The 27,214-nt window shown below is 45.9% G+C and overlaps 2 protein-coding genes across 5 annotated transcripts; one reads left to right on the plus strand and one right to left on the minus strand.

Moving 5' to 3' along the window:
- Window positions 1-1,413: 1,413 nt before the first annotated feature.
- LOC141019279 (mediator of RNA polymerase II transcription subunit 15-like) lies at window positions 1,414-16,109 on the plus strand. 3 transcript variants are annotated; one of them, XM_073494144.1, is made up of 18 exons: window positions 1,414-1,568; window positions 2,722-2,809; window positions 3,304-3,355; window positions 3,482-3,505; window positions 3,674-3,838; window positions 4,561-4,832; window positions 8,888-9,256; window positions 9,638-9,760; window positions 10,467-10,619; window positions 12,107-12,225; window positions 12,308-12,435; window positions 12,722-12,856; window positions 12,975-13,038; window positions 13,117-13,183; window positions 13,837-13,994; window positions 14,163-14,329; window positions 14,484-14,582; window positions 15,501-16,109. In XM_073494144.1, the coding sequence occupies exons 1-18, from the start codon at window positions 1,501-1,503 to the stop codon at window positions 15,638-15,640; spliced, it is 2,391 nt and encodes a 796-aa protein (XP_073350245.1). In that variant the 5' UTR covers window positions 1,414-1,500; the 3' UTR covers window positions 15,641-16,109. The 3 variants fall into 3 exon arrangements, with proteins under 3 accessions (XP_073350245.1, XP_073350246.1, XP_073350247.1); XM_073494145.1 differs by having other exon boundaries at window positions 15,504-16,109; XM_073494146.1 differs by having other exon boundaries at window positions 9,641-9,760.
- An 887-nt stretch (window positions 16,110-16,996) lies between these two features.
- On the minus strand, window positions 16,997-26,178 carry LOC141019285 (uncharacterized). 2 transcript variants are annotated; one of them, XM_073494157.1, is made up of 3 exons: window positions 26,114-26,178; window positions 22,247-22,939; window positions 16,997-21,048 (listed from the first exon to the last, which is right to left on the minus strand). In XM_073494157.1, the coding sequence occupies exons 2-3, from the start codon at window positions 22,718-22,720 to the stop codon at window positions 19,951-19,953; spliced, it is 1,572 nt and encodes a 523-aa protein (XP_073350258.1). In that variant the 5' UTR covers window positions 22,721-22,939; window positions 26,114-26,178; the 3' UTR covers window positions 16,997-19,950. The 2 variants fall into 2 exon arrangements, with proteins under 2 accessions (XP_073350258.1, XP_073350257.1); XM_073494156.1 differs by lacking the exon at window positions 26,114-26,178 and adding an exon at window positions 25,925-26,093.
- Between the last annotated feature and the right edge of the window lie 1,036 nt (window positions 26,179-27,214).

Consider the following 27,214-nt stretch of genomic DNA (forward strand, 5'->3'; position numbering starts at 1 on the left):
ACCAGCAGGTGGCGCTATTATCAAGAAATAATGTTTTTTGCTAATTACTCCCACATAATATGGTGCACATTGTTAAACATTATATCTACGTGTTCCCTGAATACAGCCGAACAGTGTGATGTAGGCCACGCCCACGTTCGCACTGAATTTCCATTTGCAAATTCGCCAAATGTAGCAAACCTACTTTTTCTAACTGCTCCCAGGCAATTTTTCCAATTTGCACCAAACTTTGCACGCAGCATCTCTGGACCCTCCTGACAAAAAGTTATTAAAAGAAATGTGCTAGTCCACAGAACGCCCAAAATATAAAACAACAATTTCCTGCGCATTGTGGTCAAACAGACATTCTTGTGTATCTTGATGAAATACAGTCCGATGAACACAAAACTTTTGGCAATTGTGTTCCATGGCACGATGAGCATTTCTACTAAATTTCGTGCAAATCGACCAATAGGTGGCGCTTTTATTGCTAAATGACGCAATGACAGCTTCACTGCCTTCACCTTCATTTCCTCAATGGAAGTTGTTGCAAGTACAAGCCCCGACAGCAGCATGTCACGACAGCAGCATGTAACGACGGCAGCATGTAATGACGGCAGCATGTAACGACGGCAGCATGCCGCGACGGCAGCACGCCCCGACCCGCGTGGACTGCGAGGGCCCGTTCATCGCTGCTTGCAGCTTTAATTGTGTTTTGTATTTTCATATTGAATCTGAATTTGCAAAGTTATGGAGGACTGACGCTGCCAAAATAAAAATATAAATAAACTAAACAGTGGACATTTCTAAATAAATTAATATGACATTAAATGCACCAAAAATATTAAATAATTAAAATAAGAAATAATTTGGAAAATAAATGCAGGCATGAAGTTATAAAATGTGACATAAATAGATATGTTTTAATTTGCTCCTTGTATTAAATCCCCCGTTAATTTACTATCACATTTAATTTTCCATTTTATTTATAATTTTATTCACTTTTTATATATTTTTATTCACCAAATAAATAGTTCAGTATTTATTTATGTCACATTATTTCTGACACATTATGAATGAATTCATTAGCATACTCAAGCAGAAATTCATACACAAGTCCAGACATTACAAAAGTATGAAGAAAATACATAAATAAATATGTTCGGGATAATAAATAGGGCGAAAATGTGTCACAGAAAACACTCTATGTTTTAAATTGAATTAAATCTGAAATTTAATTAAATTAAATCAAATCTTAAATATAATTCAATTATACATGAAATGAAATGAAATCTTAAATTAAATCAAATAAAATCAAATTAAATTAAAAGACTCAAACACAGCAGCCGCCATTTTCATGGTACCGGAAGTAGGCGGAGCAGCGCGGGGTGGCGGTAACGCTCCAGTCCGGCGGATCAGCAGCCGCCATTGAAAACACCAGACGAAGAAGAAAAAGAAGGAAGCGCCGGGGAAACATTAAAGTCTCCAACTGAAAACCTTCTTCAACGCGTCGTTTCTGCCATGGAGGTCCCCGGACCGGACAGCGACTGGAGGAGCCCTCAGTTCCGACAGAAAGTCGTCGCACAGATGTGAGAGATTCTGCTTCAGCGCTCGCGTTTCAGCTAAATCACTGTTTGTGTTGAATTAGCCTCATGAGCTAAGCTAGCTAACGTTAGCCCGGCAGGAAAGAGCGTCACGTCAAACTGCTTAAAAAAAATCAGTAAATGAACACGGAGTTGTAAAAAAGCAAAGTTAACACGGGTCCATTAATATATCAGAAAACATGATGCGACAGGTTTGAGTCCGCTTTTAAATTCGGCTTATCTAAAATTAACAAAACAATGATTAATGGAAATTTCTCCCTGATTTAATTATTAGCTTAATTAGCTGCTAATGTTAGTTCATACAGCGAGCTAACTCTTGACTCTTTACTCTTTAGCTCTGGTTAGTTTTGTACCGAGGAGAAATGAACATCTAACATAAACACGTTTATAGAAACTAGATTATTAATGTTTTCATGGTATGTTTTTGAACATAACGCCTCATTATTCTGTACAAATACCAGTTTTTCACACATTAAACTCACACTGTTAACTTTCTACACATGAATCAATGCACTTATAAAAGCGCACTTACATTCGTATTCCCATAAAGATGCAGTCAGAAATGTGATTGTGTTGTCTTAGTGCCATTAAAGTGTAGAAACAGTGTTTAAGTATCAGTTTGTCTTGTAAAACACTTCTTCATTCATCTGAAAGGAACATTTCTGTCTCAGATGCTCAGTGTCAGCAGCAGCATTAACAAACAGCACATACGTTATGATTATTGGCTTTATCAATCAGTCCTGTGCTTATTTTTCCAAAATGAGTTGTTTGGGCTGTAAAATGTCAGAAGTGGCAATAAACGAACTTTTTTAAGATCCCAAGTAGAGAAATGTAAGTTGTCCAACAGTCAGAGATGTTTGTTTATAAGAACAGTAGATTTCACATGTTAGAGGCTGAAAAGTGAATATTTGAAATATAGTTATTGAATCAATCTTCTGCAGCTTTTATAACAGAATAATCATTGAATGAACACTGAATGTGACGCATCATTTAACATCACATAACATCATTTAGTTTTTAATGTTATGAATTATCATAAATTAAAAACTGTAGGAAAAGGTTTAATTAAAAGTCTGAATGCAAAACAGTCTGAAGTTATCTGAGCGTATTGATCCGTGTGATTCCTGTTTCCTTCCAGTGAAGAGGCGATGAGGAAGGCGGGAACCGCACACACGAAATCGAGCAACGACATGGAGAACCACGTTTATGTCAAAGCCAAATCCAGAGTGAGTACTGGATCCCTGCAGGAAGGATCCCTGCAGGAAGGATCCCTGCAGGAAGGATCCCTGCAGCTACACAATTAACCTTTTCATGACGTCTTAATTAGGAGTCGACTGATATTTCTTTCTTCAGGGCCGATATCGATGTTAGAAATCAAGTAGGACTGATATTCATTTGCAGTAAAAATGAAAATCTTTGTGTCAAAATTTCAATCGACCAGTGATGAAATAATTAGTACAATTTACTCAAGTACAGTAATGAGATACTTGTACTTTACTTGAGTATTTCCATTTTCTGCTACTTTATACTTCCACTCCACCACATTTTGGAGGTAAATGTTGTACGTTTTACTCCACTACATTTATTTGATGCGTTTAGTTACTTTGCAGATTCAGATTACTCTGTGTTTTACAGGCTGTTAATTGAAAATCGGTCTTATAATCAGTCGACCGCTCGTCGTAATGTGTGATGAATCTCACTGTTTTTGCTTGTGTGTCAGGAGGAGTATTTATCTCTGGTGGCGAGGCTGATCATACACTTCAGAGACATCCGTAAGTATCTGACCCGCATGTTTCTGTGAAACCATGAACACGGTCCCGTCCTCGGTCCTGCTCCACAGCGGTTTGTCGAAGGACTCAGAGTGCAGCAGGTGCTAATTACATGTGTCTTATTTACAGACAAGAAGACCCTCGGAGGTCCAGGTGAGTGGACTTGGTTTTTGTCTCTGTTTGGTCCACTTTTCATTTTGGTTTCTCTTTGCCGTGTTCTGTCCTCTGCTGGACCTGTCACTACCAGACTCATGGTGTTCATGATTTCTGCTGTGCATGTTGGAGCTGCGTAATATTGTCTGTTGTCTACCCTTCTGCTAGATCCCATGAATGCCCTGACTAACCTGACAGGGGTTGGAGGGGGCCCGGGCTCCATTGGCATGGGGCCTCGCCCCACCGGTGCTCCAGTGGGTGGCATGGGGGCCATGGGGCCGATGCAGATAGGCCAGCATGCCATGGCAGGGGTTGCTGGAAACCCACAAGCCAGTGAGTGTGTTTCCTCCATGTGGTGTGTGTTTGCTGTACAGGCACATCTTCAGAGCGTTCAGTGGATGCTGGCTGCGTCAGGGCCGATCTTACTTTCAGTCTCTGCTTTGGCACGTTGTGTGTGTGTGTGTGTGTTTTACCCCTTTTCCACCAAGGTGGGTCAGGTGCTGGTTCAGAGCCAGTGGAACCAGTTCTTTGCTCCCGGCCAGGAAAACTGGTTCCAGAGTGACACCAACATTTTGCTGGTCTAGAACAAAGAACCGCTGACATCAGGTGCTGGTTATCACGACCATGGAACAACTAGAACCATTTTTAACAACCAGAGGCAGCGTAGCGTGTTCTGACTTATTAATGAGAGAGTATACAAAAGATTTGGACTGTTGTCACTAATTGAAGCAGCAGTGGGCCCAGTCCTGTTTGACTGTCATATTTAGATGGAGGCAGCAGCAACGCTGTGAAGAGTCGTATTTGTTCCGAGCGCCACAGATCCATAGCTGCTCTGAACAGTGCTGGGAAATTGGAGACGTATACAGGGACTGAACAATGTGACTCTACATCAGAGCAGACCAGTTCTTAAAAGGTTCCAGGTTGAACCAACTTTGAACCAGCACTTGGTTCGCTTTGGTTGAAAGGGGGTATGTGAGACTCCAGAGCGCTCCTCAGACTGGATCTGAGCTGTGGACGGGGTCCTGTCCTTCATCTTCTTCTCGCTACCTCTGCAGTAGGGGGTCCGGGTCAGATGCCGATGCAGCAGATGGTGCAGACGCAGCAGCAGCAACAGCAGCAGTCCATCCAGTTCCAGCAGTTCCAGCAGGCCCAGCAGCAGCAGCAGCAACAGCAACAGCAGAACGCCGCCATCCAACAGCAGTTCCAGGTGCAACAGCAGCTGAGGGTGCAGCAGATGCAGCAACAGCACCACCAGAACCAGCAACTTCAGCAGCAGCACCAGAACCAGCAGCAGCAGCAGGCCCAGAACCAGCAGCAGCAGAACCAGGTATGTAACCCTGCTAAGACCAAGCTGAATGCAGTAGTGAACTGTAGTCCCGATGATGAACATCCTCGTCTTAGCTCAGTGTTTAGAGTCACAGCCGGTCTGTGGCGTCGCTACAGGACGACTCTGTGTAGATGCACCTCCCTCGCAACGACTGTGATTTGTCTGCTTAGTAGCTTCTCATTTGCTCTCACGCGTTTCCCGCCTCCCCTTCACTTACTCTGTAAACATGGACCAAATTGAGGAGATGTTAACTGAAGAAGAACCCAGATATGTACGTTTTTACGACTCTTCTTCGCCACACGACAAAAACCGCAGGATGGCGTGGACGTCCCAGAATGTACGAAGACGTGGAAGAACTGGAGGGACAAGTATGTTCATCTCCGAAGAAACTCGGGGACCCGCGTTTTACTTGTTTCTCTTCTGGCTGAGACGTCATAAAAAGCTAATTATGACAACAACAAGGTAAATATACAATGATCTCTGTGTCGTACATGTCTGTGTTGTTGGTGTTGAGGTTAGCTAGGGAGCTAACAAACACCGTCAGGTTAGAAACACAGAGTTTTGATCTGAGCATGCTTCCCTTGACGTTTGATCTGTTCCAGGCTCTAATTGTATCCGGCCGGCTCATAATGCAGCTGCAGTGTTCGGTCGGTGAACAGACTCTGAAGGCATCGGCCACTCACATCAACACATAACAAGCTCTGCCATGAAATCTGCTTTAATGATGCTTTTCACCTTCAGTTAGTGACGACTGTCATGAAGCTGCTGATTGAATTATACATCTGAGGTCAGACTTCGTGCTGGCAACACATTCAGAGGTGTTTCTAATATTCTGACCCCATCATGTGCGTAACCCGGGACAGAACAATCAGGACACCTCTGAATACAGTGACAACTTAAACAGTTCATCACAGTCACTGTAGCTTCACCACCGTGAAAACTAACACAAAAATAACGTTTCAAAAAACACAAACATGTCCCACTCACTGTTCACGCTCTCAGGTTATTGTCCATTGGATCAGTCCGGGACACGTTGGCACAACAGAAATGTGCTGAAATGAAATAAAAGAACTTATAATCACTGATGTCCAGGTAGGAGCGCTTAATCCAACCACCTCAGAATATTCAGTTCAGAGCTGAAACAATCCCACGATTCACAGAAAATACGTTAATTTTATAATTGATGAATCATTTCAAGTCATTTTTCAGACAGAAATGCCAAAAATCATTACACTAACAAACACGTTCAGGTTCAGGACATTTGATGATGACAACTGTGTTGTGAGAAGTATTTTTAACTTTTAAACTCTCGAATAATGTCAAAAATAATCTCCTTCAGGATGATGGAAATCAGATGGTTTGGTAATTGATTTAAGTCATTTTTTTACCTCTTCAATGTGAGAAATCGCTGCTTTTCTCTGTTTAATTTTTGAAGCCCCAAAAAGTTCCAGTTCCAGTTACTGAAATGTGAGAAAATGCTGTTTTTCTCCATTTTATATCAAAGATAAGAGGATTGTTGTTGTTGTTGTTGTGGACAGAAAAAGACATTTAAAGATGTGATCTGAACAGTCAAATATTTCCAAATAATAATCTACAAGTTGATCGGACGTTAGTTGATTAGATAATTGATTCATCACTTCAGGTCATTTTTAACAACATTATACATGAACATGAAACGTAGCGTGTTTCCTCTTGGACCACATGTAGAATATCTTTGGTCTGGTGTCGTGTTGTTCTGACCCATAATGCCACTGAGATGACTTCACCACACGACATCACATTTCCCACAATGCCCTCAACCAGATTGTAGTAAAGACACATCTTATTATTTATTACATTCTTCATGACTTTAAGAAGTGAAATCATCATGAACTGATGACTGAACGTACACAGTTCACACGTCAGTGAAGCGTCTCTGACACGGTGACTCTCATCCTGACAGAAGATGTTTGAAGTAAGTTTCCTGTTTGTTGTATCATCACAGAAACTTTAACTATTTGCAATTTCTTTTACAGTCACAGAACGGAAACGGTTCAACATCAGGTGTGTCGACTGCGTCAGCGGCTGAAGCTGCAAACACAGACGTCGCTGCTGACAGCAGACAACCACCGGACATTCAACCCACGACATCAAGCGGTGAGGTCAGCCGTCAGCCATCTTCTGTGTCCCAGACGCCAGGCGTGGCACAGAAGAGGAAGAGGAAGGAAAACGAAGACCCAGACCTGTTGCAGAACAGCGATGAGTTCTCCAGGTTTGGGCGAACTGTTGCCGACATGCTGCGGAGGCTGCCGGAGGAGCGCAGGGACCAGGCCATGTTCGACATCCGCAGGGTGCTGTTGGAGCGGCAGGAACCATGAACGTTTGTGGTTTATCACTGCAAACATTCACAAACACACTTTGACATTCTTACATCTCTTATTGATGCACTTTCTCTGTAGACATGTGTGACATTGTTTCCACAGCTTTAGTTGTGATGAAGATTTGACACCAAAGAAAAAATCCTTCAAACAACCAAAGAACCAGACGTCTTGTAGAAGCTGATGTTTCCCTCTCACATGGTTTCATATCAGTAAACTTGACTTTAACACTTTTAACTGTGTTGTGTTTGTGACACTTTTGTACTGTTTGTAACTGTTCACGCTGGACTTTTCCTAATGAATGAGTTTCTTGTTGTTGCTGTTTGGGTCATTTGACTTAATTAAAGGATCTGAATACTTCTTCCACCACTGTTTCCTGTTTATCCATGTAGTTTCTAACAGCTCTCACAGTTACATGTCGTCTAGCTTCAGCTATTTTCTGTCCTTTGAGTTCACTGATTCAGTTCAGTCAACAAACTATAGCCCCTTTCACACGGCCTGTTCAAGGCGCCGTTATTCCGCCTCGCTGTCTGTGTAAAGTTACAAAGAGAAGTTATTGGGGGGGCAGTTTTGTTTCTCCTCTGAGCCTCCAGTGGAGGCAACAGAGGAGAGACGGCAGACAGGAGAAGAGTGTCGGTCTGATGACGCTCAGTCAGATCCTTCACTCATCAAATAAAAGAGAAATGTCCCGAACTTCAACCCACAAAACAACAGGACCAAACAGCAGTGATGTGTCAGCAGGTCGTGTCTTCAGCATCTTATATGAGGAATTTATAGTGACTGTCATCCTGTCTGTCCTACAGACTCTTCGTCACACTTGTGCGCGGAAGAAAGTCGGCTCCCACTGAGCAAAAACTTTTAACTGTCTCTGGAAACTTATAGAAAATAAAATCACCACATTTAATGAGGTGACGATCAGCCCTCCTGACCCAGGCTTCAGTGAACCTCCCCCTGAGAACAGCCTCCGTCTCTGGGAGTGAGAGTCAGACAGGTCCTCTGTTTACTGATGATGATGATGTGATGATGTAATGATATGATGATGTAATGATGATGGTGATGATGTGATGATGATGTGATGATGGTAATGATGTCATTTAGAGCAAAAAACTTCTCTTTGTCACTTTTCATGATGCATGAGGATCAGGATCTCCATCACAACAGCAGCCAAATGATTATAAACAGTCTGCTGGGACATTTTTAGATTGCCGGGTCATGATGTGTGTGGTCACGCCTCTTTTGGCTCCGGCTCGCTGTATGACACGACACTCTGGAGCTGCTTGGATCAGTGAGAACAAAGGTTGCGGTGCTGTTGTTAAATCCCTGTTGCTCTGCCGTGACGCAATTCTCTTGAGTCAGTCGATCAGTTTGACTTTGTGTTGCACTTTTCACACAACACAAGGAGACAGAACAGGAGTGAAGAAGTGCTTTCATGAGAATATCTAAATAAAATGCTATGATTTAAAAGTCTGAGACGAACCGTCGAATCACCTCCACCCAGCACCGTCCAAAACAGAACCGCACCAACGACAACACAGGACCGACAGTCCAAAAAAAAAAGAAATGCCGAACTATCTGAGACTAAAGTCTGCACCAAACCGCCGTCTGCGCCCCAAATACAACCTCAACGGGCTTTTAAGAACAAAATAAACCGGTGCTGACGACCCCTCCTCTCACACTTCCTGTTCCCTGTGTCTGCAGATGCACCAGACGAGGATTCAGCAGCAGCAGATGGTGCAGTTGCAGTTCCAGCAGCAGCAGGCTCAGGCTCAGGCTCAGGCCCAGGCTCAGGCTCAGGCCCAGGCTCAGGCCCAGGCCCAGGCTCAGTCCATCCAGCACATGGTTCAGCAGCAGCAACAGCAGCAGCAGCAACAACAGCAGCAGCAGGTCCAGGCTCAGGCTCAGCCTCAGCCGGGTCAGATGCCTCCACACTCTCAGCAGCAGCAGCAGCAGCCCGGCATGCCTCAGTCTCTGGCCGGACAGATGGCGTCCGCTCAACACGGCCCCATCAACTCGCTCAGTCAGCAGCAGCAGCAGCAGCAGCACCAGCTCAAGATCCAGGCCTTCCAGGTGAGACACAGCAGGTCGCTGCAGGTGGGTGTGGCTGTTTGAAAGGAGAACACTGAAGCCAGAGTGCGGCTGAATTATTGGTTTAAGTTAGTTTTATTTTTAAACCTGTCAGCTGATGGCCGACTCGGGTCCTCTGGTTAACGATGTCTGACAGGAATCATCACCATCTGTTGATGGTGTAGACTTCAGATCAGTCTGTGTTTCAGATCTTTGTTCCTCCTGAAGTTTTCTTTGTCTTTGACCTGAAAAACACCTGATTCACCAAATCTGTTGGGCCACGCTGACCAATCACAATGTTCAGGGTTCCTGTAGTCTTGCTTACCCACCCCTCTGCTTGCATGCTTTGCCATGTGTGTGTGTGTGTGTGTGTGTGTGTGAAAGCAGGCCCGTGCAGCCTTGCAGCAGCAGCAGCAGGTCCAGCAGGCGCAGCAAGCAGCGCAGCAAGCCGCAGCACAGGCGCAGCTCAACGCAGCAGCTGCAGCCGCCGCCGCCGCCCCCGGACAGGTGAGACCACAGCCACCTCAAACTCAGACTCATGTGTAGGAGGAGAGGACCCTGTGACATCACTACACCCTGTTTACCTGCACACACCTTTCACTCACACAGCTGTGTGGACTGTAGCGAGCAGAGTTTCATCGAGGAGAAACATTTGAAGAACGGTCGATGTCAGGAGAGTTTTTTAATCAGCTCATTGTTCAGTTAATGAAGTTGTTGTGAATGTATCAGTGTTGGTGTTCAAAGTAGAGCCGACTGATTCTGGATTTGTGGAGTTGAATCTTTACATAAACACACATTTTAATATAATCAATGTAATGTATCAGTTAAACAGCAAACTTTATTGTCTAGAATGATATCACAGCACTGACACAGTTAATATTCTGGGGAATAAACTTCTTGATGAGACAACAGACACAGATACTGACAAACAGCTTCCTGCAGTGATCCAGAACGAAAAGCTGCAGATTATTTCTTTACTCATAAAAGTGAAAAATAAACAAACTAATGCATTAAAGCAGCCTGTCTGAACACCTGGTTTCAGGTTCAGGTGAACGTGAGTGTCTGAGGCGTTTGGTTGTGACGGTTCAGGTCCGAGCCGTCGGCGTCCTCACAAACACAGAGACAAAACTTGTGTGTGTGCTGTGCTGCAGTGTGCGTCTGCCTCCTGTCTGCTCACCGGTCCTGTTGTGTCTCCGTTGTGTGTCCTCTGAAGTTGGTCCGTCCTGGGATGCAGACTCTACCCCGGCTGCCTCGAGCCCCCCTGAACCCTTCCATCCCTCCCCAAAACGCTGCTGCTGCCGCTGCCGCCGCCGCCGCCGCCGCCGCTGCTGCCGCCGCCACGGGAGGACAGCCGATGACACAGCAGGTATTTAGTCTGACCTCTGACCCCGCCCGCCCGCCCCGCTCCCCCCTCACTGTGCTTCTGTCTGTCAGTGCCTCTCACCTCATTGTGTCCTGCTGGATCACACCTGCCTCTACCTGCGTGACGGCTTCACCTCTGAACTGCTGCGACTGTCGGCCCCGTGTTTGCCTTTTAAAATGTCCACAGACGGACAGAAATGACTAAATAAAATAGAAACTACACAATAAAAAAATAGAAATACAGAATGAAATACTCCTGCTAGTCAAAAGTTGAGACTATGTACACTCTAGATGTTTTGTTGAATACTAAACTAACTAAACATTAAAGATTAACAAACTCGAATAATCTCCAGAACGTGAAGGATTAACAGTTTTGACATTTATTGGAGTTAGCATGCTAACCAGCTACCAGCTAGCACAGCCCGTCCCGACCAGCCCCCAGGAGGAGCTCCAGGCTTTGGAGCCAGTTTTCATAGCGGCCAAACTGTCAGTCATCGTCAGGTGAAGCACTGCGGCACAAAACGTTTCCCTGCAAGCGAACATTGTGAAAGAAGCGCCTGTAAAACGGTGGCTACATTTTTTTTTTTTTTTGCTTCACAGCCCCTGAGACATGACCCGCTTCACTGTCAGAATTTGATCCATTCAGTCCAATAACATTTGTAAAGTCTAGAGGAGCTGCACCATTCAATTATTTTATCTCCATTCAAGTTAGCTGGGCGCTAAACAGGAAGTTATCTGGCTTGGTTGGAGGAAGTCTTTAATGCAAGCGCCCTGGAAAACCTGGAAAATCTGGAAAAATCAGAAAACGAGAAAAAGCAGAACATCCTGGAACATTATCTGAACTCCTTTTTTCTTCTGCATATTTACTGCTGCTCTTGATGAAAGCAGAACTTGGTTACTGGTGTTCAGACAGCCAGGGATGACTCACTGCCATTCACAAGAGAAAGAAGGCACTGGGGTTATAAATTGATTAATGAAGAGACATATTAGTGTATGAGTGCGTCGTACCAGCTACATCATCACTGAAAAGTCCTGGAAAATGATCTCTAGAAAACATAAAGAAGTGGGAACCTGCGTGAAGATCTGAGGAAGTTCATACCTGGAAGTCACTGAGCAGCTTTCACAGGAGTGAACGGGGCTCCGCCTCCGACACTGTCCAGGTTAAATGTAACGTCCTTGATCCTGATCAAAGTGATGAAAGTGTCTGAGATCTGACTGCAGCTCCTCCACCGTCACTTCTGGGTAGAAGTCAGGTGATTTGGGTTGTGGAGCGATGTGACATCGTTTCAGCTGTAGCTGAGATAAACCTTCATTGACCTGTGTTAGAGAGGGATGGATACAAATCGCTGCAGCTCCTATTGGCTAACACCACTGAAGGAGTTGCCGTGACGACGACGTTCAGGACGTCTCAACATGGGTCAGACTGGGGCAGCTGCTCCTCGCCTCCTGTGATTGGCTAACTAGCTTTCTCTTCTTGTCCATCTTCCTCAGGTGCAGCAGCACACGATGATGTCATCGCCCTCGCCGGTGCAGGTGCAGACGCCACAGTCGATGCCCCCCCCTCCTCAGCCGTCACCTCAGCCCCCCACCTCTCAGCCCAACTCAGCCAGGTGCGACCGCCGTTCACCTGAGAAGCCTCAGATCAGGCAGACTGACGCTGATTTTAAAATGTTTGCTGCTTCCCGTCTCCAGCTCCGGTCCCACTCCGTCCCCGGGAGGTTTCCAGCCCAGCCCGTCCCCTCAGCCCTCACAGAGCCCGGCCACCGGCCGGACCCCCCAGAACTACGGAGTCCCCTCACCTGGACCGCTCAATACTCCAGGTACACACAGCGTCTGTGTCCCCCCGTCTGTCCCCTAACTGTCCTCACCTGGACCACTCAATACCACTGACAACACAATCAAACATGACAAAGCTCCAAAGAAAGAGAGTAGAGGTGAATGAAAATGAATCGGATCATGGTCCCACCTGTCCTCACCTGTCCCCCAACCTGTCCTACTTCTGTCCTCACCTGTCCCCCAACCTGTCCTACTTCTGTCCTCACCTGTCTACTATCTGTCCTCACCTGTCACCCTTCTGTCCTCGCCTGTCCTCCACTTGTCCTGCAGGTAACCCCAGCTCAGTGATGAGTCCAGCTGGAGCCACGTCTCTGGAGGATCAGCAGTACATGGAGAAACTCAAACAGCTGTCGAAGTACATCGAGCCGCTGCGCCGGATGATCAACAAGATCGACAAGAACGAAGGTCGGCTGAAGATTTCTGATTTATTGATCATTGAGTCATTTTATCAAGAAAAACACATTTTATATCAAAAACTGTTGAAGAGTTTTTTAATTGTAGCTTCTTGTTTTCCTGTGAACAGACAGAAAGAAGGACCTGAGTAAGATGAAGAGTCTGTTGAACATCCTGACTGATCCAAACACCAGGTAACAGCTGATCACTGGAGTCACAGCTAATCAATAATCAGACAGTCAATAAACTGCTGTGTGTGCTCTGACCTGCAGGTGTCCTCTGAAGACGCTGCAGAAGTGTGAGATCGCTTTAGAGAAACTGAAGAACGACATGGCCGTGGTGAGAACGACTGATCCAGACCGCTCAAAGATCTGTGACTGATCACATTCAGTAAAATGATTTAGTTTTACGTCGTAACTTTCTGAACTGAACTGAGTCAGATTATTAATTAATGTATGTGTTTGTTTGTTTTCTAAATTTATTTCATCACTGGTTTGATAACAAATACGAGCGGCGCCAGTGTTGATGATTAAAATCCAAATTAAAAATGAACAAACGCTTCAGTGAAGTAGAAAGTTTGTTCCTGATACAAAGTTCAGTTTCTCTAATCTGTCCAGAGTGAACCCTTTTCACAAGCACATCAATAAAGGATCTCTCATCACACAGGACAAGAGTCTGGCAGTGACGCTGCAGGCTAATGCTAAGCTAGCTGCAGGCTAATGCTAAGCTAGCTGCAGGCTAGCACTAAGCTGTGTTGAGCTGTGTTTGAAGTGTTTTTGATTTCTTTGGACGGTGGAGAGAAAAAAGTAAAAGATCATTTTGATGAATTAAAACTGGAGCTCATTTTGATACATTTTAATTTAAAACGCTGAATATCATCACCCTGAACAAACGGCTCATCACACTTCAGATATTTCGTTTTCAGTCACAGTCAGAGTTTGTGAACAAAATGGCGTCCCGCTGTGAGAACATGTTTGTGTGTGTGGTTCCAGCCGACGCCTCCTCCTCCTCCGGTGGCCACCAAGCAGCAGTATCTGTGTCAGCCGCTGCTCGACGCCGTCATGGCCAACATCCGCTCTCCGGTCTTCAACCACTCTCTGTACAGAACCTTCGCCCCCGCCATGACGGCCATCCACGGACCCCCCATCACGTACGTCCCGACTTAAAGGTTCACTTCACCCAAATAACAGAACACACTGGAACTACTTTGCTTCACAAGTAGACAAAACATAGAAGTAACTGAACACGAAGAAGGAAAGGAGTGAAGGTTTTTACATGGATCCATGTCGGCTGCAGTTAACGATAATTTCCTCTTCAGGGGTCCAAACGTCTCCGGCAGGAAGAGGAAGCACGAGGAGGACGAGCGGCAGACCATCCCCAACATCCTGCAGGGGGAGGTCGCTCGCCTCGACGTCAAGTTCCTGGTCAACCTCGACCCGTCGTACTGCAGCAACAACGGCACCGTGCACCTCGTCTGCAAGCTGGGTGAGTCGCTCACTCCTGCAGCTCACACGTTCACGTGTTTTTAGATTTCTCTGTAAACATGTTTCATGTCGTCTGTGAGCTGAAAACATTCAGGACGTTCAGGTTCTCAGATGTGACGCTGTTTTAACGTTGTTTGTGTGTTTTGTGTTCTCAGATGATAAAAACCTTCCCAGTGTTCCTCCTCTGCAGCTCAGTGTTCCTGCCGATTATCCCGATCAGAGCCCGTACTGGGCCGACGACGGGGACCAGTACGGTGAGACCACACGCCTCTTACTGCTGCACATTAATGATCCAGTTCCTCACACTGACCTCAGACCACAGGACACCAGGGCTGCGTCCGAGATCACTCACTGCTCCCGATGTAGTGCACTTCATAGTGAGCACGCCATGTTGTAGTGCTGTCCGAATGACTAGTGGGAATTATTATAGCCTATATAGCGGACTCAAAGTATCCCACTATGCATCGCGAAAAGTAGTGTACAGCCGATGGTCACTAACCAAGCAATATTTACCATCATGCATTGCGCTGAGAGAAAAATGGCGGACGAACGCATTATTCATGTGTTTTTATGAGCTACTGGACAATGAATAAAGTATCTAATGTAAAAGTAATGAATCATTGACACTGACTGAATACATTAATGATGTAGACGTCTTGTTTTTATGTTTGGTGGCATTTTGGGGAGCTCTGAGACTCGTATGCAGTTGCGAGGTAAATGGGGTCTAACTATAGCTCTGTGATCGCACGGTACAAGATAAAAGATAAAGAGACAAAAGATGTGGCGTGAAAATGGTGTGTATATATACACATACATGTATATAGTATATATATTTTAGATATAATTGGCATGTACATTAAAATGCTTGTGTTTTGACTCAATATTAACGGTATACTTTTTAAATACTCATTTTATTATATATTTAAGTATTTATTATGGATAGTCCACAACCGGGGTTGATGTATGACGTTTCAACTGTGCAACAGCAGTGACGTCATTAACGGCGCCTGAGTGTCCGAAAGTGCTTTTTCTTTCTGCCGAGGAGCTCCATGTACAGTCCACTGTGTTGGACTCCCTGTGTAGTGACTAGTGACTAGTGACTAGTGAATGAGTGAGTGATTTCAGACACAGCCCTGGTTTTATCTGATCACGTGACTTCCTGTCTGCTCCAGCAGGTGCGAACAGCTTCCTGCAGACGGTCCACAGGAACATGACGTCCAAACTGCTGCAGCTGCCGGACAAACACTCGGTGACGGAGCTGCTCAACACCTGGGCTCAGAGCGTCCGACAGGCCTGTCTGTCAGCTGCCTGAAGCCCCGCCCACATGCAGTGACGTCACCTCTGACACACACACAGACACTACCGTCTGATCTGATCGTGAACCTTCACGTTCTTTTCAAACATCTAGAGGACTGATGTGTCCCACGCTCCTCTTAGTTCCTGAACGCTCCGTCAGGTCTGGTTCTGGCGTTACTCCTCATGAATTCTGGGTAAATTAAGACTTTCTCGTTGAACTGCGTCTGATGGAGCCGCAGGGTTCCAGTTTATATCTGCTGTCGTAAGTTTCTGCTGGTCGACCAGCACGTCAACGGCTCGACTGTCATTTATCCTGATAATCTTCTGCTCCCTGAATGCAACACTCGGCTCCGTCTGATTGGCTGCGGTGAGTTTCGGAGCAACGGCTGTAAAGAAGACGACTTTGTACACTTTGATTTTCAGAGTGAAAATATTAATGTATTTTTTTGCTATCATAAATAAACTTTTCATTTCAACTTTTTAAATCTGTTTGAGTCTCTGATGGAAGACAAACATCGGCTCCGGCTTCACTGATCAGTTACTGATCGTTTCATTAATCAGCTCTAATCAATATCACAGTCTGTCCTCCAGCAGGAGTTCAGATCCTGAGACTGTAGTGTGATGTCACAATGCAACAACTTAAATTATAAACAGAATATTCATAAAATATATACATAATGTGTGAAGTGTAAATAATGATTATTGAGCTGAAGATGCAAAAAACACAAATATAGGAAAAATACAAATGTCTAAAACGTGGAAGTGAGACGTGGATAAAAAACACAAATCTAAATATGTACAAACAACAAACAAAAGAATTACAAATAAATAAAAATTAAATTAAAGTGTTAATTAAGTGTTTGTTACTCGACACTGCCCTCTGGTGGACAGTTTGTACAGAAGCAGCTGACTGCTGAAAACACTCAGTTACTGAAGAGGAGTCAGAGTCACAGTCTGTCCTCCAGGAGAAGTTCAGGTACTTGAGTAAAAACAGACTCTGGTAAAAGTAGAAGTACTGATTCAACTTGTTTGCTCCAGTAAAAGTAATCGAGTACAGGCTCTGACATGTACTCAGAGTATCAGAGTAGAAAGTCTCCCTCTGAAGGACATTTGTGGTCAAAGCTGACTGAAGCTCACGTCATGTTAATACAATTCAAAGACTATTAAAGTTAAAGGAGTCAGTAGGATTCATCATCTGTGTGATTCAAACAGGATCAATACTTCATGTGTCTCTTCATCACTACCAGACAAAGCTTTGATCAATAAGCTCCATGAGGGGAACAGGAAGGGGCGGGGCTTCAGCTCACCTGTGGGCGACGTCCCATCGACACATTTGAGTTGAAAACCAAACAAAGACAAACTGAATCGAAGGTCTCATTAGTTTCTTTAATAATTCTTTCCAGTACAAGATGCTGCATCACTTTCGTCTTTTTTGCTGCTGTTTTTTTTTTTGTATCTTTATGTTTTTTTAGGAACGACGTTATCAATAGAAGATTTGTACACAGTGAGCGATCTGGAGGGGGGAGGGGGGTTGTTGGGTTCCTTTGTGCTGATGTGTTTGGTCCGGTCGGAGCCCAACGAGGCTGAACGTTCACGATGATTAAAGGAATGTCATCAGCAGATTATCATCAACAACATAAAGATCACCATCGTGTGTCCTGATCGATCAATACTGGTCAATAAAAAGTATCAAAATTATATCATCAGTTTTAACAATACAGTAACAGAGTGTCTGCCTGCGAGTACCCACACCTCAAAGGAAAATACTTGTAAACTGGCAGAAAGTACTCAGGAAGTACTCACATGGTTGGCAAAAGTACTCGAACTGAGGAATCTGAACCAGAACCTCGTTTACTGAAGAGGAACAAAAACCTTCACTGAAGCTTTTGTTCTGTTTTCATTTGGATTTCATCATCGACACCGGCGCCGCTCATATTTCATATAAAACCAGTGAAGAAATAAAATATAGAAAATAAAACACAAATTAATAATCTGACTCAGTTCGGCTGAGAAAGTTTCGAGGCGACGACGTGAAACTAAACTGTTTTACTGAGAACAGGAAGTGAATCTTACTTAAGTCAGTTTTGATTTTACGTCCAAAGAAATTAAAAATAAAGATCTCCTGCGTGACGAAGACGATCGGCTGACTGAGGAAACTGACCGCGTCCGACATGTTGGTTTATTTTCGTTTTCAGAGATCCTTCATTGATTTGTCTGTGAAGAGGACTCACTCTGGACAGATTAGAGAAGCTGAACTGAATTTCTCTCTGCTGCAGTTTATTGTTGAATCACTGAAGTTTATTGTTGGTGAATATTAATCAATATAAAGTCAAGCTGCTGTTGTCAAAATATGTTTGTATAGAAGAGTCTGAACATGTAAATAACAGCTGTCGGCCACAGCCCGACTCAGGAGGAAGATTCTTATAAAAGAGCCGTTTGTTGAATGAGACGGTTTGTTTTTGCACCAGGACACATTTTGGTTTAAAGAGTTTTATTTTCGTGTAACGCGTCCAGGAGGATTAATGACACTGTTCTGACTCCTGCAGTCGATGATTCATCAATATTTCAAGATGAAAGTGTTTGTGGGCCGATCAGTAACGACACAAACCTGATCTGAGCTCGTTTACAAACTGATAATCAATTAATTGTTTCAGTTGATCATTTTCTGGTTCAGCTTCTTAAATGTCGGACAGTAAATGAAGAGTCTTTGGATTTTTGGGACATTTGAGGACGTCTCATTTGATCAGAGACGTGGACTCGAGTCAGTGTTTTGAATCAATGACACTAAAACATGTTTCTCGTCCACACGACCTTCGTTTTTCAAAATATCTCCGGACACACGAGCTGCTGAAACAGACTTCAGGCCGTGAAGAGTTTAACATGAACATATTAATATAGTCTGTGTTTCATACAGGCAGAGAAGAAGAGATGTTTGTCGTGTCATTATAGAAGCTGCAGGTCTGACTGCAATTAGAAATATTTATTATATCTCATCATAAACATAAATCATCCCTGTATTTAAACAGATCGAGTCCGTTTCTTTGTTCTATAGAGTTATTTGGGCGTTTTGTTGAAAGTAACTAGAGAGTAATTTATTACTCTATGCAGACAGTAATATATTACTGTAAAATGAAGATAGCTAGTAATGTGTCATATTTTGCATTTTGAAAGTAACTTGCCAACAGCAGAGAAGAACAGTCTGAGCGTGCTCAGTGAACTTTTCTTCTTTGGTGGTAGCAACTTAAAAAAACCAGCAGTAACAAAACATGAGCGTTGATTTAACACCTGCCTGACACACCTGAAGGAACCAGAACCAGAACCAGAGGCTGAAGCCGACGGACAGACGACGACTTTTAAATAAAATAAACCTTAGAGGGTGTGAAAAAATAAATAAATCTGTTTTTAGTGACCTAAAATGGCGTCTGTGTGGACGAGAGACCAAAACATTCAGGAAAGTCTGTTTTGATAAATATCCGTCTTGGTGAGGACACGACCTCGGACTCAGGAGGTAAAGACTCGTGACTCGAATGACTCCTTGATTTGATGTTTCAGGGTTAGTTTCAGTGCCGGGAGGTTTTTTTGTAGATTTTTAAGATTTTTTTTGTTTACATTTATTTCAGCGAGTCTCAACAAATAATTCAGGTTTATGAAGACGGACGCTGCAGGTTGGGCTCAGGTTTCTTTGGTGGGAAAAAGTGACTCGACTGACGACCTGACTCGACTCGACCAGGAAAACTGACTTGGGCTCACGTGTTTTTATAGACTGAAGTATCGGCTGATATTTTGTGGTCAGACTTTTGGACCTCCATCATGTTTGTATCAGTTCCTCTACAGTCCAGCACGAGCCGGGCTCAGTTATCACCTGAACAGAAACAAACATGACGGATCGTTTCATGATTCTGTGTCTGACTTTATCCAGATGAACTCCTGAAGCTTCAGTCTAAACACTGTCGTTGTTCCTCACTGTGACGTCACAGTTACAGACGCTGTGCTGAGCCTACAGGACGTGAACTCTTCTGATTGGTCGTCAGTAAATGAGGTGCTGGTTCAGGAGCTGCTGGTCTGTTTGAGTAAAAAAACACGAGTGAAGTACTCACACTGGTGACTGAAGTATTTGTGCTTGTGTATCGGTGAGTACTCACTCCAACATGAGTACTGGACTCCTCAGCCACACAGACACACACCACATGACAACACACACACAGACGCTCGTCCAGCCGCCCACAGATAAAATGTAAAAGAGCTCAAAGTATGAAAACGTAAGAAAGATTTATATATCGATTTATAAAAAAGAGGATAATACTTTGTTTAAAGGGTCCGTTTGTTTTAGCTACTGTCGCTGCCCACCGTGCTGCTGCTGCTGCTGCTGCTGCTGCTGCTGCTGCTCGCCGTGTCCGTCCGCTCCCGTTTGTGGATCTGCTCGTGAGCTTTGAGGTGACCTGATTGGCTGAAAGTCTTGGCGCACTGTGGGCAGGCGTACGGCCGCTCCCCCGTGTGGATCTGCTGGTGAGCCTTCAGGTGTCCGAGGCGGCCGAAGCTCTTCCCGCACTGTGTGCAGCCGAACGGCCGCTCGCCCGAGTGGATCTTCTCGTGGGTCTTTAAGACGCCCGAGTTGCTGAAAGTCTTGCCGCACTGCGAGCAGGTGAAGGGCTTCTCGCCCGTGTGGATCTGCACGTGGTTGCGGTAGCTTGTCTCCTTGCTGAAGCTCTTGCCGCAGTGCTGGCAGCAGAACGGCCTCTCGCCCGTGTGGCTCAGCTGATGAGCCTTCAGCTCCTTCGATTGGCCGAAGCTCTTCCCGCAGGTGACGCAGATGAACGGGCGCTCGCCGGTGTGCAGCCGCTGGTGCGAGCGCAGGTCGTCGGCCTTGGTGAAGCCTTTGGGACAGTGAGCGCACACGTACGGCTTCTGGCCCGTGTGGATCAGCTGGTGGCGTTTCAGGTTCCCTGCCTGGCCGAAGCTCTTGCCGCACTGCGAGCAGGTGTAGGGCCGCTCGCCGGTGTGGATGCGCTGGTGCGTCTTCAGGTTTCCCAGCGTGCTGAAGTTCTTCCCGCACTGTGTGCACGAGAACGGCTTCTCCCCCTGCATGTTGCGAGGTTTCCTCACCGTCGGGCTCTGGGTTTTAGTCGTGATCACCAGACCTCCTCCCTGACCCGTCGCCGCCGTCCCCTCCGCCGCCGTCTTCCCCTCCTCGGCTGTCTGCAGCTCATAAAGCCCCGCCCCTCCGAACTCGGCGTCCAGTTTGCCGATGCCGTCCATCAGCAGGGCGTCGGGCCGCAGCTTGTTGAGCTCAGTGCGCAGCTCGGCCATGTGGATGGACTCGAGGCCGTTGTGCGGCAGGTGGGAAGACATGGTGCCCGACTCGGTGTAGTAACACTGCAGGTCCACGTGGTGGTCCGACTTGATGTACTCCAGAGTGTCCGTCACCTGAAAAACACACACATGTTGAGCTCAGCAGGATCAGTGACTGAACACTCTGACCAGGACACGGACAGCAGATGTACTCGGATGGACGTGAGTACTTGAGTACTCCACTTGGTTCTCAGCACATGATCAATATATAAATAATCACATTTATTTATATAATAAAAATATTTAAAAAAATATATATATAAAAGTAAACTGACTGTTCTACATTAGAAGGTCTCCTGTAGAAGTGAAAACCTGCTGATCAGTCTGATCAATGATCTACTGTTACATGTGTGAGCAGGTGTTACAGGAGTGAGCAGGTGTTACAGGTGTGAGCAGGTGTTACAGGAGTGAGCAGGTGTTACAGGTGTGAGCAGGTGTGAGCAGGTGTTACAGGAGTGAGCAGGTGTTACAGGTGTGAGCAGGTGTTACAGGAGTGAGCAGGTGTTACATGTGTGAGCAGGTGTTACAGGAGTGAGCAGGTGTTACATGTGTGAGCAGGTGTTGCAGGTGTGAGCAGGTGTTACAGGAGTGAGCAGGTGTTGCAGGTGTGAGCAGGTGTAACAGGTGTTACAGGTGTGAGCAGGTGTTACAGGAGTGAGCAGGTGTTACAGGAGTGAGCAGGTGTTGCAGGTGTTACAGGTGTGAGCAGGTGTTACAGGAGTGAGCAGGTGTTACATGTGTGAGCAGGTGTTGCAGGTGTGAGCAGGTGTTACAGGAGTGAGCAGGTGTTACAGGAGTGAGCAGGTGTTACAGGAGTGAGCAGGTGTTACAGGTGTGAGCAGGTGTTACAGGAGTGAGCAGGTGTTACATGTGTGAGCAGGTGTTGCAGGTGTGAGCAGGTGTTACAGGAGTGAGCAGGTGTTACATGTGTGAGCAGGTGTTGCAGGTGTGAGCAGGTGTTACATGTGTGAGCAGGTGTTACATGTGTGAGCAGGTGTTGCAGGTGTGAGCAGGTGTTACAGGAGTGAGCAGGTGTTACAGGAGTGAGCAGGTGTTACAGGAGTGAGCAGGTGTTACATGTGTGAGCAGGTGTTGCAGGTGTGAGCAGGTGTTACAGGAGTGAGCAGGTGTTACAGGAGTGAGCAGGTGTTACAGGTGTGAGCAGGTGTTACAGGAGTGAGCAGGTGTTACATGTGTTGCAGGTGTGAGCAGGTGTTACAGGAGTGAGCAGGTGTTACATGTGTGAGCAGGTGTGAGGGGGCTCCATCTTTACCTGGGAGATGTAGTCAAACACGGAGCTGGGCTCGTAGTGCGACTTGTAGTCCAGCTCTGTGACGTCGGCGTGGTGGAAGTGGCCCAGGTGGTGGTTGCCGTGGTGACCGTGATGCTCGGACTTGATGTAGTCGAGGCCGCTGATCTCCATCTTGATCTGGTCCTGGCCTAGCTCGGCGGTGGACAGCGGCTGGATCTCGGACAGGTCGACGGTCCGGATGGGCTCCAGGTCCCCGTCCTCCGGCTCGCTCTTCACGCACGGCAGCATCACCAGCGGCTCGGCGATCTCCGCCGCCAGCGAGCTGAGTGTGGGCGTGGGGCAGTCGGAGGACAGCAGGGCCAGGGTCGGCGCTGGGGCCGAGGAGGCGGGCCCTGTGCCGCAGTCCACCTGCAGGGAGGGGTCCATAGGCGGGGGAGGGGACCCGCAATCGGGGGGAAGCCCGAGACTCAAACACTCGGTCTCTAAGTCTGTCATGGTGAGGGGCGGGGCTAATCCTCCTCACCTGACTCTGGTTCAACACCTGAAGTCTCACTGAGGTTATAAAGTCCACCTTCTTCTCCTCCTCCTCCCCAAGTCCGTCCTCTGAAGAAATCTACCTGTCCTGAGAGGGGAGGAGCTGAGAGGTAGGGGGCGTGTCCCTGAGCGTCACCCTTGTTGTGCTGATGTCACCACCCACACCTGCCTGGGAGGAGCCTGCAGACAGAGAGGGAGGAGGGGGTGTTAATGTGAGGGGAGGGAACCTGGAGTGAAGAGCTGCGACGTCTTCACAGGAACGTTTTCAGACGTTTAAAGAAGCTACGGGGAACTTTTATTTTGTTGAGCCTGGCGCCCCCTGTGGTATAAAGCGGTATGAGCAGCATCACATCCTGTAGATTTAACAGGATGTTTGGGGATGAGGTCATGTGTCTGTTAGGCTACATGTTAGCACGTTATCAACATTGTCAGTAATGTTACGTCTTTATAATTACGAGCCAACAGTAAAAAGAAAAGCTTGTTATCAACGCTAACAAAACGTTACATTATAAGTCAGTTGTTCTGACCAGAGGTACAGGAGTATCTGCTGCCGTAGCAACGGACTACAGAGCAGCTTCTCTTCTCAATTCATCCTCAGCATCAACAGGTTTCTGATTTTCATTAAAGCTCTTCTAGGAGACCACGCGGGCACTTAAAGGTCCCATATTCTGCTTCATGTTTTTATTTTGGGTGTCTGCATACTCAGTGTTTCTGCAGCACCTCTATTCACCCTCTGTCTGAACTCTCCTGTCTCTTTAAGGCCCTCGTCCAGAAGAGCCCAGTCTGCTCTGATTGGTCAGCTTTCACAGGCCTGAGCAAGCACCGCCCACCATGTTTCCGATCAGCTCGGCCAGTGTTTATCCAACCATGAACATTCTGGGGGGCGGAGACTGTATAGTTTAGATTTAAAATTGTCACTCTGCTGAAGCATTAATTTAGATCCTTAATCTGCTGAAATACAAGATGATGCTAAAATAAACGATCTGCAGCCTTTTTATTTTACGTTATCAATAATTAATGAATTCATTCATTTGAAAGCATGCGTGCGTGTATGTGGATAACAAAATGAGGGTGTGTGCTCTGCTGTGATGTTAGCGTGATAATCCCAGCAGCCTCTCTGCTGCTCTGTTAGCTCCACCACAGTTTGTTTAACGTGTTGGCTGCTGCGCTGTGTGTTTGTTAGCTTGTTAGCGGTTGTCAGCTGGTCTAGTTTGTTCCGCTCTGCTCCGTTGACGTGATGCAGTAACGTCTCATGATGGCCAATGCTTTTCACAAACATGTGGCCTGCTTAACCCTCAGATGCATAAGTGGGTCAAAAATGACCCGGTGAGGTTGTTTTCTCACAATATCTTCATGATGAAAAGTTGTTATCATTTCATATTCCAGCAAAAACATGTTGCTGATGTCATGACATTTACATTTTTTACTTATCTTTTATACATTTTAAGTAATGTTAGTTTTTGTATTACCACTATAGCCAAAGCTTTATTGTGGACTAAACACTTCACATGTCAGAATTATCTTCATCTTTTACTTCAGAAAATGTGTGTGTGGGTGTGTTTTATCCATATTGTGTGGAAGAGTAACGTTGTGTGTTATTATCATGTATCAGCAAATTAGCCTCCTTCATAGTTAGCTAACATTAATCATTCTTGTGTAGACCAAAATACAAAACAAGTGTAGGGTCCAAACACTCGTCCATCTCAGGTGTTCGTCTTGTAATTATTCAGTCATTGAGTAAAAGAAACGCTTGCCACGGCTGCCTTGAACTTCAGGATAACTCGAGCGTGTGCGCTGAGACAAGAATCACGACTCGTGTGAATCGTTTTTATTACCGACCCGTGATTTGTACCGCTGATCGACCCGCTTCATCATCAAAACAGACAGGAAGTCAAACTATTCTATAACGAGGAACCTTTAAAGACCAGCGACGTTGTTCCAGGTCTGCTGTTCAACTGAGAACACGAACGATCAATATCATCTGCTCGGGATAAACTTGACTCTGAAATGCAAACAGAACATTTACATTAAAGGAGCAGTCCGTAGTTCTGGTGAAGAAATGTTAATGAGCACAGACGGAGCTTCACCGCCTGAAACAAACTAAATAAACAAACTGTTTTCAAAGTTTTCTTAGTTTTACTTTGTTTATGTGTGGCGGACCCTGCCACCTTTCTAGCTTCAAACGGTGTTCTGGGACCTTATTTTCCTCTGAGAACAGCTCGTTTATTCACTTATGGACAAAGTCTGTGTTATTACCTCATTATTATTGTAAATATCAAGATTCAGACTTTGCATTTCTTCTGTAAAACTACATACTGCTCCTTTAAAGTGTGTCCCCGCAGCCCAGAGCTGCCTGACCCGCAGCAGCTCGGTTTCACAGAACTTCATGTGAACTGAACACTTTACTGCACATTACACAACTACTACCAGCACCACACACACACACACACACACACACACACAGAAAAGTTAACTTGAGTAAAGTTGGTTCTGGTCTGGTCCCGCCGGGCCGCTCGGAGCCGGGCCCGGCTGCAGGTACCTGTCTCAGACTCTCAGGTAGCCTCAACTCGCCACGCAGCCTCTGAACAAACCGAGTGGAGAATCTGGCGGTGATTTTCGCTCAGAGGATGTGTGTGTCTGTGTGTGTCTGTGTGTGTGTCCGCTCCACACCAACACAACACCTCCACCTCCCGTTAATGTGCACCGACTGTGAGTTCGTGTGTCGCTGTGCGGGAGAAAAGTCGTCCTGACGGAGCAGGAAGCGCGTTGCAGCCGCTTTACTGCCATACAAAGACAGGGCAAGATGCCATGTCTAGCTAGCTAGCAGAGCTAGCAGTGGCCATCTTGTTTATCACACTAACGTCGTTTGCAGCCTGCTAAGCTAACTAGCAGAGCTAGCTGCTGTTAGCATGGGGGAGAAAGTGAGAGTGCAGCGGGGAGGAGAGGCAGGCGGCGGCGGGGGGACAGCGGCCGGTCGCCCGCTCGGACGCAGCGGGGAGCGGCTGACAGCTCGCACAAAAGAAGCGACAGTGTCGGAGGAGGAGACGTGTCCGCGGTCCTTCTGTGACACGGAGCCGTGCGGCGGCTCAAACAAGCAGGAAACCGAGAAAAGAGGTCCCCGGAGCCGACAGGCGGCTGCTAACGGCGGGGACAGCGGTACGTTACCTGCGGGTGGTCCGGTTCATGGCCGCCTGTCCGCCTCGGATCGGCTCCGCTGCCCGTCACTTGTAGCTAAACTCCGCCGGACCCGCCACGTCCACCTCGGCAGAACAGCCCGCCGCCTCGCCTCCTCTCCTCCCCTCTATCACTGACTAATTCCGCTCCCTCCTTCCTTCCTTCCTCCCTCCTTCTTACCTTCCTTCCTCCCTCCTTCTTCCCCCCTTCGGTTCCTTCCGTCCTTCCTGCCCGCTGGCCGCTCGCGCACAGCCCGTTCAGGCGGGTACGGAGGTAACTACGGCAACGGCGGGTAGGAGGGCACAGTCCCGGCGCCGCGCGCAGCTCAGGTTCACTCAGCTGCACGCGCGGCTGCGCGAGGCACATTGTTACAGAGGCATCATCTTCATCACCATCATCATCATCATCATCATCAATCATCTTCATCATCAATCTTCATCATCAATCATCTTCATCATCATCAATCATCATCATCATCATCAATCATCTTCATCATCATCATCAATCATCTTCATCATCATCATCAATCATCTTCATCATCAATCTTCATCATCATCATCAATCATCTTCATCATCATCAATCATCATCATCATCATCAATCTTCATCATCATCATCATCATCAATCACCATCATCAATCTTCATCATCATCATCATCATCACCACCAACATCATCATCATCATCATCATCAATCATCTTCATCACCAATCATCATCATCTTCATCACCACCAACATCATCTTCATCATCAATCACCATCTTCATCATCATCAATCACCATCATCTTCATCATCATCATCATCAATCATCATCATCATCAATCACCATCATCAATCTTCATCATCATCATCATCAATCATCATCATCATCATCATCAATCACCATCATCAATCTTCATCATCATCATCATCACCACCAACATCATCATCATCATCAATCATCTTCATCACCAATCATCATCATCTTCATCACCACCAACATCATCTTCATCATCAATCACCATCTTCATCATCATCAATCACCATCATCATCATCATCATCATCAATCATCACCATCTTCATCATCAATCATCTTCATCATCATCAATCATCTTCATCATCATCACCATCATCATCATCATCAATCATCACCATCTTCATCATCATCATCATCATCAATCATCTTCATCATCATCACCACCAACATCTTCATCATCAATCATCAATCATCTTCATCATCTTCTCGTCTTCCTCCTCTGATGAGTTCCTGCAGAGCGAGCGGTTCTGATCCGGGTCATTGTA

This window comes from Pagrus major, chromosome 23, assembly GCF_040436345.1.
Source record: "Pagrus major chromosome 23, Pma_NU_1.0".
In the NCBI taxonomy this organism is placed as follows: Eukaryota; Metazoa; Chordata; class Actinopteri; order Spariformes; family Sparidae; genus Pagrus; species Pagrus major.

What these genes read in the sequence shown, in the direction of transcription:
- LOC141019279 (XM_073494144.1), top strand. Translation starts at nt 1,501, where the DNA reads ATGGAGGTCCCCGGACCGGACAGCGACTGGAGGAGCCCTCAGTTCCGA. An exon ending in ACCAGCAGCAGCAGAACCAG is followed by an intron (nt 4,833 to 8,887) that starts GTATGTAACCCT and finishes CTGTGTCTGCAG; the next exon opens with ATGCACCAGACGAGGATTCA. An exon ending in TCAAGATCCAGGCCTTCCAG is followed by an intron (nt 9,257 to 9,637) that starts GTGAGACACAGC and finishes TGTGTGTGAAAG; the next exon opens with CAGGCCCGTGCAGCCTTGCA.
- LOC141019285 (XM_073494157.1), bottom strand. Translation starts at nt 22,720, where the DNA reads ATGACAGACTTAGAGACCGAGTGTTTGAGTCTCGGGCTTCCCCCCGAT. An exon ending in TGTTTGACTACATCTCCCAG is followed by an intron (nt 21,049 to 22,246) that starts GTAAAGATGGAG and finishes TGTGTTTTTCAG; the next exon opens with GTGACGGACACTCTGGAGTA.